Source organism: Antennarius striatus, chromosome 4, assembly GCF_040054535.1.
Source record: "Antennarius striatus isolate MH-2024 chromosome 4, ASM4005453v1, whole genome shotgun sequence".
In the NCBI taxonomy this organism is placed as follows: Eukaryota; Metazoa; Chordata; class Actinopteri; order Lophiiformes; family Antennariidae; genus Antennarius; species Antennarius striatus.
Genome location: NC_090779.1, coordinates 13,672,501 through 13,683,608, shown reverse-complemented (window position 1 = coordinate 13,683,608; position 11,108 = coordinate 13,672,501). Strand labels below are relative to the sequence as shown.

General features: G+C 39.5%; 2 protein-coding genes across 6 annotated transcripts; both read right to left on the bottom strand.

Moving 5' to 3' along the window:
- Nucleotides 1-3,707: 3,707 nt before the first annotated feature.
- On the bottom strand, nt 3,708-7,781 carry LOC137593449 (endoplasmic reticulum-Golgi intermediate compartment protein 2-like). The gene is made up of 13 exons (XM_068312149.1): nt 7,619-7,781; nt 7,247-7,355; nt 7,120-7,166; nt 6,425-6,492; nt 6,256-6,296; nt 5,627-5,728; nt 5,385-5,477; nt 5,207-5,262; nt 4,902-5,000; nt 4,676-4,773; nt 4,423-4,585; nt 3,924-4,003; nt 3,708-3,845 (listed from the first exon to the last, which is right to left on the bottom strand). The coding sequence occupies exons 1-13, from the start codon at nt 7,722-7,724 to the stop codon at nt 3,780-3,782; spliced, it is 1,128 nt and encodes a 375-aa protein (XP_068168250.1). The 5' UTR covers nt 7,725-7,781; the 3' UTR covers nt 3,708-3,779.
- Nucleotides 7,782-9,003: 1,222 nt separating this feature from the next.
- Nucleotides 9,004-10,945, bottom strand: kxd1 (KxDL motif containing 1). 5 transcript variants are annotated; one of them, XM_068312185.1, is made up of 6 exons: nt 10,865-10,944; nt 10,646-10,773; nt 10,365-10,467; nt 10,089-10,241; nt 9,972-10,018; nt 9,004-9,885 (listed from the first exon to the last, which is right to left on the bottom strand). In XM_068312185.1, exons 3-6 carry the CDS (start codon nt 10,460-10,462, stop codon nt 9,629-9,631), a joined length of 555 nt encoding a protein of 184 aa, XP_068168286.1. In that variant the 5' UTR covers nt 10,463-10,467; nt 10,646-10,773; nt 10,865-10,944; the 3' UTR covers nt 9,004-9,628. The 5 variants fall into 5 exon arrangements, with proteins under 5 accessions (XP_068168286.1, XP_068168287.1, XP_068168284.1 ...); XM_068312183.1 differs by having other exon boundaries at nt 9,005-9,885; nt 10,365-10,485; XM_068312184.1 differs by having other exon boundaries at nt 9,005-9,885; nt 10,365-10,485; nt 10,873-10,928.
- Nucleotides 10,946-11,108: the final 163 nt, after the last annotated feature.

The window sequence follows — 11,108 nt, the reverse complement described above, 5'->3', positions numbered from 1 at the left end:
TATTTTAGGATCACTGTTCCCACAGCCTCGCCTATAACTACATATCAAAGACTGTCAGTCACCAAACCAGACTGCTGAGGGAGCCAGTGGTCGTTTGCATGGATATAAACCACCAAGTCATTATACAGGGACTCACATGTCATCTAGAGGTGGAGTACAGGAAGGATGTCCTCTGTGGAGCTGGCTGGTTGGTACTCATGTGAGATTGTTTTTTGGTTTTTCAACAAATTGAACTTTGGAGCGCCTGGAAACAGTTGGCTTAGTGAGAACTCATCCTGTTCTGAGTTATGTACACAACTTAAAACTCAACCTTGTAGTCATTGTGCAAAATTAATAAGGTGTGCTGTATTCATTTAACAGAATTTCATCCCATCTGTATTTCCAAGTTTCTATGCCTTTTACTGTGCTAAGTGTACCACATCACTGTGGGAGAGGGGTGTCGGTGGAGAGAAGGGGACGCCGATGGTTCTGAGGTGGGGCGGAGTGCCTTACTCAAACTAATGCAGAGCTGTTGCTGTTGATTTGTTGTTGGGAACTGAATGCAAAACAGATATTTGTGACAATGCACACATATCAGCAAACTGTTGAGCTGTGGAGCCTGTTTTTCTTCTGACCTGATGCATAACAGTACGCAGTTATTTTGATGCACTCCCAGCTGCATAGCTCCTCATTGTCAATGACTGCCCTTGTCCCCAAGTGAAAGGGGAGCAGATGTAGCCTGTAGCATTACTTTTTTTTTTTTTTAGCCAAGCAGGAGAGTTGGTAGTGAATGTTTATCCAGGCTGTGACATTTCAGCTTCAACTATTCTGTACAGAAAACTTCAGTTTGCGTTGTTGCAGACGGTACCAGTGTTCCCTGAATCTGAACCCAAGGCTTTGAATGATCTAGGAAACATACATGCATTATGTCTGCTCACAATGTCGTGACTGGCAGTTGCAGCATGCTGCTATAAAATCAAGATGAGACTAAGTGACTATCCTGCATTTCAACATTTTGATACCATTCGTTCCTGTCAACAGGTTTGCTCTCATTTAAAATCAATTACCAGAGAACCAGAGACCCAGATGAGGTAACAAAAGAATGCAATGCATTGTAGGACTTAGACTGAATACAGCATGGCACATCTAATCCTGTGAAACTTTACAGGCCTGTTGATACTTTATATTAGCAAGACAATGCACCTGCAGACTGGAGCACTGGTGAGATCGTACCCACAAGGCGTGATCCAAATGGTCTGCAGGAGTTTCTGAGTAAAATGTGGTTTGGATGTTTCTGAAGTGACTATCGAATACAAATGTGTTCATGTGATAAACTGGTTACCATGTTAACAAGCAGCATGAGAACATGCTGGCAGGCTGTAGAAATGTTTACTGTAATGTACAAATGTCAAAGTGCAGAAAAGGTAAAGAATCTGTCATCCAGTCCTCCAGCCCCATCCGGGTCGGCCAACGGCCTGCTGAGTGATTTTGTACACAGAAACCTCTTTATTGGAACCTGTGAAGGACGGCACGCTCATAAATCCCCATTGAGATCAAGTATACCTGTGTAGTGTTAATTGTGTACTATTCACCTTGTACAGCTGTATTCCTACAAATATGGTTTACTGTATCATTGATACTGTAGTTTCAAAGACGTGAACAACTATTTTTATGAAATGCGACAGTACTGATATATTACATTTTGCTAAAAAAAAAACTTGTTTACTGAAAGATATTCTGAAATATTGTCAAATAAACTCTTGACATGGTGTAAAATATGTCCTTGATTGTTTTACTTAAAATGCTGATAAATCAACCTGTTCTTGGGTAGCGAAAGTATTGGCCACCCAAGAACTTTTTGCTACATTTCAGGCTTCGAATTTAAAGATAACTGAAAATATTTTTCAAGAATCAACAACATGAGACACAATTGTGAAGTGGAACCAAATTTATTCAACATTTTATATTGTGTTTACAGATACAAAACTGAAAAGTAGGACGTGCAAAAGTATTGGCCCCCTGTTCACTCAGCTCAGCTAAACGACTCCAGAAGTTCCCTGATGACTTCTGAATGATCCAATGTTGACCTAAATGACTAACAATGACAAACAGAATGCACCTGTGTGTCATTTGGTCTCAGTTTCAATGCACCTGCTCTGTGATGGTCTCAGACGTCTGTAACAGGAACACTGGAGAACAAACAGCGTCATGAAAACCAAAAAACACAACAGGCAGGTCCGAGATAAAAGTTGTGGAAAAGTTCAAAGCAGGAATGGGATACAAGAAGATCTCACATTATTTAAAAGTCTCCCGGAGCACTGTGCAAGCAATAATATCAAACTGGAGAGAGCATAAAACTACTAAGAGGAAACTAAACAGAGAAGCAACCAAGAGGCCCATGATCACGCTGGATGACCCGCAGACATACACAGCTGAGGTGGGACAGTCTGTCCATAAGACAACTATTAGTTGTACTCTGCATAAATCTGGCCTTTATGGAAGAGTGGCAGGAGAAAGCCATTTCTGAAAGAAAACCATAAAAAGCCCCGTCGAGTTTAAAAGAAGCCATATGGGAGACACAAATGACATGAGGAACAAGGTGCTCTGGTCAGATGAGACCAAAATTGAACTTTTTGGGCTGAATGCGAAATGTTACGTTTGGCTTAAGAGAAACACTGCACATCACCCTGAAAACACCATCCCCACCATCAAACATGGTGGTGGCAGCATCATGCTTTGGGGTTGCTTTTCTTCTGCAAGGACAGGGAAGATCGTTAGAGTTGATGGGAAGATGGATGGAGACAAATACAGGCCGATTCTGGCAGAAAATCTGTTGGAGTTCGCAAAAGACCTGAGGTTGGGGTGGAGGTTCACCTTACAAAAGGACAATAATCCTAAACATAAATTCAAATCTACAATCAAATGGTTTAAAACTAACCATATAAAGGTGTTAGAATGGCCAAGCAAAAGTCCAGACCTCAATCCAACAGAGCATCTGTGGAAGGATCTGAAAATTGCTGTGCACAAACGATCTCCATCTAACCTCAAGGAACTTGAGCCGTTTGGTAAGGAGGAATGGGCAGATATTTTTGTCTCAAGATGTGCAAAATTGATAGAAACATACCCAAAAAGGCTTGCGGCTGTGATCGCAGCAGGAGGAGGTTGTACAAAGTATTAACTCAAAGAGGGCCAACACTTTTTCACGTCCTACTTTTCAGTTTTTTATTTGTGAACAATGTAAAATGTTGAATAAATTTGATTCCATTTCACGATTGTGTCTCACATGTTTTTGATTCTTGAAAAATATTTTCAGTTTTTTATCTTTAAGTTTAAAGCCTGAAATGTAGCAAAATGTCAAAAAGTTCTTGGGGGGCCAATACTTTCGTAAGGCACTGTAGTTTTACTGGTATTCTGTGTACTGTATTATGCAATTCTTAGAATTTTTTTCTTAGTTGCAGCCATAAAACAACACCAGAACACACTACACCAGGGACAATACTGAATATTAATAAATTAATGAGTCAACTGAAAAAGCACATTATAGTTTAAGAAATGTTGCTCATAGAAGTCAATCATTACACATCATAGAACAATTTAAACATCCCAATTTTTTTTATCGCAATTCCTCTTTAAAAACAGTGAGGTAAGTTTATCACAGGTGGATAGTCTTGTCTGCATCCTCAAACAATAAAATTCTTTCCAGTAAATCACACAGAGTTGCTCTTTTCTGGTAAGAGCAGGGACATACTTCATAAAACTTGTAAACATTGCTAGCATCTCACTGCTGTCACTGCAGAAACTCATTGAGTATAGGGTTCTGTGGAAACTGGGGTTTCTCCGTTTTGCTGTTCATTTAAAGGAGCCTCCTATGAAAAGAAAAAAGAATTCTGTATAGCAATAGAAGTTAACGTGCGACTGGATAAATATTCAAATGACCAACTTACCTTGAGTTGTTTGTAGACTCCCATTTGGAAACGACAGCAAATTAAATCGACCACGAATCCTACCATCCCATGGAGCATTCCTGCATGACAGAAAAGCATCCACTCACTAAAGATTCTGAACTAAATGGTAAAAAGTGACTTTCTTCGAAGTCACTGGATTAGATAACAGTAAATAATTGCCACATTACTGTACACAACTAATGAATTGGGCTTTGGGTATGTACACTGACTTTAAAGGTGTGCATACCTGCTATAACGCATGATTTAGCCGATTAACTTCTTACTGTGTACATTTCAATTTGTTTATGTACCCATGTAAGGATTCAGATGCTTTTGGTGAGAAGCCTAGACATCAAAAACTTGGTTGGCAATAGAAATGTCACATTTAGTGCTAAAAATAAATCTGCATGTACCAGTATCGGATGCAACATTACTACCATCACAAAGCATTTATTATTACACTGAAACGTCTTCAAGCGTTCTGAAAGACTTTACCCACCTGTGGTAGAGAAGATGCCTCCAATGATGCCACAGAGCCTGATGAGAAACTGCCAAAGAGGCATGTGCTGCTCTGTGACTTTGACCATTAATGAGTTGATGTCATATTTCATGAAGATCCCTGAAACTCCATGACTGCCTACAGCATGATTGATAACTCGATCCTGCAGAAAAAAATTTTAAAAAATTATCTATAACCTTCCTGATGCATGGTGTGTGACACAAACACAAAGTTGTGCAGGATGTGGACCCACCTGCTCAGTGACTGAGTACTGATGCGTTTCTGCAGAGACTTTGTGTGTGTTCAGTTTGGTGGGAACGATGGTGATGAAGTACTGAAACATGTGGTTTGCTGAGGATAACAAGCACAAATATGCATGTAAGTTTTTTTGAAAAAAAATTTTCACGTTTCACAAATGTGAAATACTGCATAGGAAAGAAAAGGTTAAAAAAGACATTGGTTTGACAACACAGACATACACTCAGCAGACACTTTCTCTGTTCCATCCAGAGGGCTGATAATACCAGGAATGTCTTCCCCAAAGGACAGGTGATCAATCCGGTGAGAAAAGTTATAATCTACAATAAGTCAAAATTAAAACAAAACAGCACATGAATAGGAATGGTTAACATCACATCAATACTAAACACAGAGTGAACACATCACTGTACTGTCTGTAAGCATATGGATCTTGTGCAGGAGAAACAAAAACATAATCATGCAGCATTATAAATGAATTCAGATTTACTGTGATACAGTTTCATCAAACGGGTGATGAACTCACTGTCATGACTAACAAGTGCAGCCAGATGGGCATGGCCTCTGGGATGTGGGATGGATCTGTGCAGGGGGGAAAGTTGAGAAGTCACACACTGAAAACATGGTCAGGTCTTTATTAGTTCATTCTAGACAGACGAAGTATTTTGTATCTCAAACTGCTTTTATAACCTGTAGATACCTACTTTCCAACAGTAATGTGGAAATTTCCTGCAACTTTGTTGACAAACAAATGCCCATGTATCCTACAAGCATTTAGGGGAGTGGAGCTGTCCTCCCTTTGGAGAAAAGGAACAACAAAATAAGGAGGGATTATTTATCTTAACATGAGGGGTGGAACACTTCCTTGTTTATCTTTCTGCTCATATCTTTAACCATCTATCCATCCCAAACAAAAAAGACCTTATCTCAATGATATATTTATTACCTCTGAGGCACAGAAGGAGGAGCTCCTTTAATCGCAGTTTTGAAGAGCAGATCTTGGAGAGAGTGCTCTACTTTAAGGCGCTCCTGGATGTGCAGAAGTGTCCTGATGGGGACAGAAAAATGAACCAAAAAACCACCATCATTCCATCTATCATTTCATCTGAGGAAAAAGCAGTGGAAATTTCAGCCTATAATTCATCTTCATAAAAGAACATTACCAACCCCCTCTGCATGTGCACACACACACACACACACACACACACACACACACACACACGATTGTTTCCAATGTGCCGGCACGTCGCCAGACGGCTGACCTTTGCCTGATGAGAAATTGCTTGAGATTGAATTCTACTTTCTTTCAAAGAAAGGCTGATACTTTTTCCTACTGTTGGTTTTACAGTTTATGATGTTCATTGTTTCTACTGCAGACTGACCTCCTTCACTTATGAGTTTTGTGTTCTTATGAGTTTTTAAATTTTAAAAATATAAACCACTTCTTTTCATAAAAAGCTGCATATATTTCCCTCTTTCCATATCCCAATATAACCTGTTAGTAACCGCCCTCCCCCCCCACTTAGGGGACATAACAGAGTTCATAGAATTAATTTCAAAACAACTTAAACTTACATATGCCACAACTTTTGATGTGAAGAGAGTTCAAAGCTGACCTTGAATGTGAAAAAACACAATATTATGAACACAAATTAAAGTAAATAAAATAGAATTTGATAAATTTGTCCTCATATCTTCACGATACAACAGGTTTCCCTGAACAGTAAAGGAACTCCTGACTCACTGGTTCATATTTTAAGGCATCAGAGGCCACAATGGTCTCTGCCAGATCCAGGACATCCGCACCAATATCTGCATTCAAACAAACAGTTCAAAAACATCATATAATAGCTTTCAACCAAATGTTAACAGCTGTTTTTTATTCATTGCCAACATACAGGGTGTCTCAAAAAATGCTTACACCCTTTAGCAGTTGATAATTTAGCAGATTAAACGCATTGAAGTCAAGGATGGCAGCCACACTACAATTCAAAAAAAGGAACTTCATTCTAAAATGCCACTGGAAGTATGAAAATGAAGTTGAAGTACAAAAACAATTTTAGGAGGGAGTCCCTTCCTCATGACAAGCTTGCCGCACAGGCTGCAGGCTGAAACGTTCTTCCTTTGTGGAGCTTCTTGTGGATGTTCTGAACAGTTCCATCAGCTGCAAACTCATCTCTAATTGGGAGTGATGGTGACTCGTGTCGGTGGTTCTTCATGAAATTCACTCCTAAATTGTTTTTGCACTTCAACTTTTTGATACTTTCACTAGCATTTAACTATTGATTATCTTTCTTCGAAGTTTAGTCTGCATGCAATCATTAACTTCACTGCATTTAATCTGCAAAAGAAAAACAAACAACTTAGTTATCAGTTGCTAATGGTTGTATAGATTTTTTGGGACATCCTGTATAAAGAAAATGCTCATTTTGTACTTACGCTGGCATCTCATGGCCACAGTGATGTCAACATTTAACCTTAGTTTACTGTAAGAAGAGACAGACATGAGGAAACATGACGTCTAAAGACATTTTTCAATCACAATAAACACCTTTTTAGCTCCAACCTGCTGAAGTCGTTGTCCACTTCATACTCATACTTCATCCATGTGTGTCTGTACACAAAGAATTCCAAGAAGGCAAGGACAGCCATGAGAGTGAATGCTATCAGAGACACTGAGGAAAGTACAGAAATAAGTGATAAAACAGTGATCAGACAGGAGTGTGTGTGTGTGTGTGTGTGTGTGTGTGTGTGTGTGTGTGTGTGTGTGTGTGTGTGTGTGTGTGTGTGTGTGTGTGTGTGTGTGTGTGTGTGTGTGTGTGTGTGTGTGTGTGTGTGTGTGTGTGTGTGTGTGTGTGTGTGTGTGTGTGTGTGTGTGTGTGTGTGTGTGTGTGTGCAGACACTGGACTGAACGCAGCCTCTGGGTATGGACCGGTACCTGTCCCGCCGCTAGCTGTGGACTCCACGTAGCTCTCAGGAACTTTAGGAAAAGCGTCCATTTCCTTCACAAGAGTCAAAGCCTTCTTCTTGTTCAGTCTCCTCATCTTGGGAGTGATGTTTTTAACAGCAGCTCTCTCATATATTGAATGTTTTGGAACAGATCGTTACCGCAGGCTGCTGTGAGGGACCACCATGGAGCTACGTGTCTCCTTCCTTCCAGCTGTTGACCACCGAGCTAATGGTTGATGTTAGCTCCTCGCTACCCCGTCGATGTTTGAAGATTAAGAAATTCCACTGAGAGATTGCAAATTTGCAGAGGACTTACATTTCATTTGAATCCCAAAAACTCTCTTTGAATGGATTCCTGTACTTCGGCTCTTCTTATTTGCTCTTGCACATTGTACGGAAAGTGTTAACATTGTTTTTGTTAATAAAGGTTTGGGGAAAAAAACATTGCTAACGTGCGGCAGAAATGTAGCCCTCTGAAATACGGCTACACGGGTACGCAGTGTTAAGAAAAGAAGGAATATTCTCCTAGTTAATCATCAGTCCACTCTTAGGGTTAGTTTAACATCAAACGCGTAGATAACAAACGTGAATTCAGAGCGTCAGCGTGTCGCACACCAGCTAGCATGAACTGTGACGTCACGTTTTGGGGAAACTGTCTCTATTTGTTCATAGCGCCCCCTGACGGTCGGCGTACTCCACATCACAATATTTCATGCCCTTCTATTCAGGTTGGGTAATACTGTATTACATACAAATAGTTTGTTAGTTTATTTTTTGCTTTGTAAAAAGGTAATCATGTGACGAAAACTGAATTAGTAACTACAGAAATAATTGGTATGAATCACAAATGCACCTTACTGAACCCCCAGATTTTCTGTCATTAATTTTTTAGTGTTATTCATCAATTAAGTAGGTGTTCACGAAATTGTTTGCAGTTATTTGATTCTAATCTCAGTTCTTGTTTTTAAGAAGAGATATTATGCTTACATGGTGCATATTATAATTTGGAAATTGCTGTTATGGCTGTCAGATTTAACCCATTAGGAGACAATGGGCAAATAAGAGCTGTCCAGTCCTTGTTCAACACCTGCTAATGCTGACAATTGTGGTCTCCATCATTCTCCACCTCATTGGTCACTTATATGTTCTTTAAAAATGTATATATTCCTCCTTGCATTTGAACTTGCATCTTTAAGGGGATATTTTTCCAAAAGCAGAAATACAACAGATTTAAAAAAAACAACAACTTTGGGCTGAACTTTCTTTTACACCATAACTGCATCTTAGACGGCTGGATCCTCCATTCTCATTGCTTGATTTTGTTATTAAAGAGTTCCTTCCTTCCTATTAGTTTGTGGAATCCCTGAAGGTTCCACAGAAAAACACTCACCTGCAAGCAAATACTTTTTAGACAGAGAATCATAAATCATCAAATTAAATACAGTTGAAATGACTCATGTATAAATTAATCGAACGAATAATATAATACTGAAGTATAATACTAATGTAATAGCAGAAGATATATAGCATAACAAAAATGTTATGAACTACAGTACTCGCATACCCACAAACTCAATTTTCAAGTTGAGAACACTTTCTCCTTCAATATAACATAAATCTGAGACATTGTGAGATGTCTTCCTCAAAGGAAAAAACGACACATGTGTTTTTAATAACATATGAGATGTTTCTAAGATTCACTATCAATACTATATACAGTACATCTTTAATTTGATACTACACAATTTCAAGTATTGTCTGTACTATTTCAGTATTATGCTGCAATGCAACCAAAAGCCATACCCACTAAAACCCAGCATCCTCATAGACAGTTCATGACATCTACAGTAAAATCAAACCGGTGATGCTCTTATTAACAGATATATTAACAAAGGAAAAACTCAGGACATAATGCCAAGGAAAACACAAATTCATATACAAACATGTCTTTCTCCTAGAATCATTTCCATGTCTGATATCAAGTCACAAATGTCTCTCTCTACTCTACAGGGACACAGTCAGGACCCTCATCCCGCAGAGCAGCTATCTCTAGGACATCAGAGATAGGTGTGTTGGGCAGTTCTTGAGAAAGATCTTCAGAACTTCTGCTCACAGTGGGTGAAATCACATCTGGACTTGTGTCACAGGACTCTGTGCTCTGTTCAGAGGTGGTAGTTGTGGTTATTGTGGCAACACTTGGTGGAACAGGATCAAACTCATCATCTTCATCCTCCAGGTTGGGTGACTCGTGGATATCTGACAGAAAAGATTATTTTAAGCAATGCAGTAGTGGCAAATTTATTTATTTTTACATACTGAATTGAAAGAAATTGCAAACTCACTGCTAAAAGCCTCTGGATATTGCTTAGAAATCTTCCCTTTTAGCATCCTGAAAAAGCAGGGGAAATCATTACCAAAGGTCGCGAGTGTGTATTTGAACTGGAGGAGTAGTAACTCACCTGATCCTTCTGAAGATGCTGTCCAGATCTTTCTTCATCTCCACAAGAGTGCGGGTGTGCAGCAGGAAGCGATCGTTCATCTGCTGCAGTCGTACGTTAGACAGCCCGTTGAAGTTGATCAGCATTTCATTGGTTTTCTCAAAGCGATCAAGCCTGTTTTTGTAACAGTCCAGCACAAAGAACAATCATCTTCACATGGAAGCTGTCTGTATCACAGTTGGGCTGCACCAAACAGCACACTCTTTTTACATTGACTAATCACACCATTACACTCACATGTGTCTCTGAGCTTGAATGATGGCGTTCACATCCTCAGAGTTCACCATACTCAGCATCCTGCTACAGAAGACGCCAGATGCAGTCGGCTCCGCCATAATTGCTGTCAGGACCAAAAAAGCTGTCAACCAAAAAAACACGTTCATTTATTTTCATCTGTATCCATGCTAAATAGTGACGCCACGAGTCCAAAAGCAAACCGAGTCAGATATTCAGTTCCAATACAGTTAGTTTCACGTATCGTCTTCAACAGGGCAGTCTACCCCAACTGTTTTATTCACCTGTTCTAAGCAGAAGAACCTCAGTGAACCAGTTGTAGATCTGTGTGGAATAAAGTCAACTGCACTCGTTTATGAAGCTTGAAGACGTTGCGGCTTTTTTAGTTCTGTCAAAGTCCTAGTCTTGTTGACTTTATGCAAAACAGAGATCATTTATTATATTATTATACAGTTAGCTCGTAAGCTAACTCCCATTATAATAAAAACATTAAGTGTAGTTACCTCAGTACCTACTGCGGTGGTCACCATCGATCTCTGTTTGACCAGTTTAACGCAGCATCTCTGCCCTACAGCTGCAGAAGGAACAACAACAAAACACTTCCGCGTTCACTTCCTGGTCACAAGACCTCGACTTCCGGTTTTTTTTCTACGGTTCTTCCAAAATTTTTCTTTATTTAAAATCTTCGTCACTAACAAATCCAACAAAATAGTACATTTTATGTCAGATGTAAAATCATGTAAAAGT

Bases quoted from the DNA above. Each gene is read 5' to 3' on its own strand.
- LOC137593449 (XM_068312149.1), bottom strand. From the start codon at position 7,724: ATGAGGAGACTGAACAAGAAGAAGGCTTTGACTCTTGTGAAGGAAATG. The intron at 6,297-6,424 runs GTGAGTCAGGAG...TTCACATTCAAG, and splicing joins ATGCCTTAAAATATGAACCA to GTCAGCTTTGAACTCTCTTC. The intron at 5,001-5,206 runs GTGAGTTCATCA...GACTTATTGTAG, and splicing joins TGCACTTGTTAGTCATGACA to ATTATAACTTTTCTCACCGG.
- kxd1 (XM_068312186.1), bottom strand. From the start codon at position 10,462: ATGGCGGAGCCGACTGCATCTGGCGTCTTCTGTAGCAGGATGCTGAGT. The intron at 10,242-10,364 runs GTGAGTGTAATG...TTACAAAAACAG, and splicing joins ATTCAAGCTCAGAGACACAT to GCTTGATCGCTTTGAGAAAA. The intron at 9,886-9,971 runs GTGAGTTTGCAA...CTTTTCTGTCAG, and splicing joins ATATCCAGAGGCTTTTAGCA to ATATCCACGAGTCACCCAAC.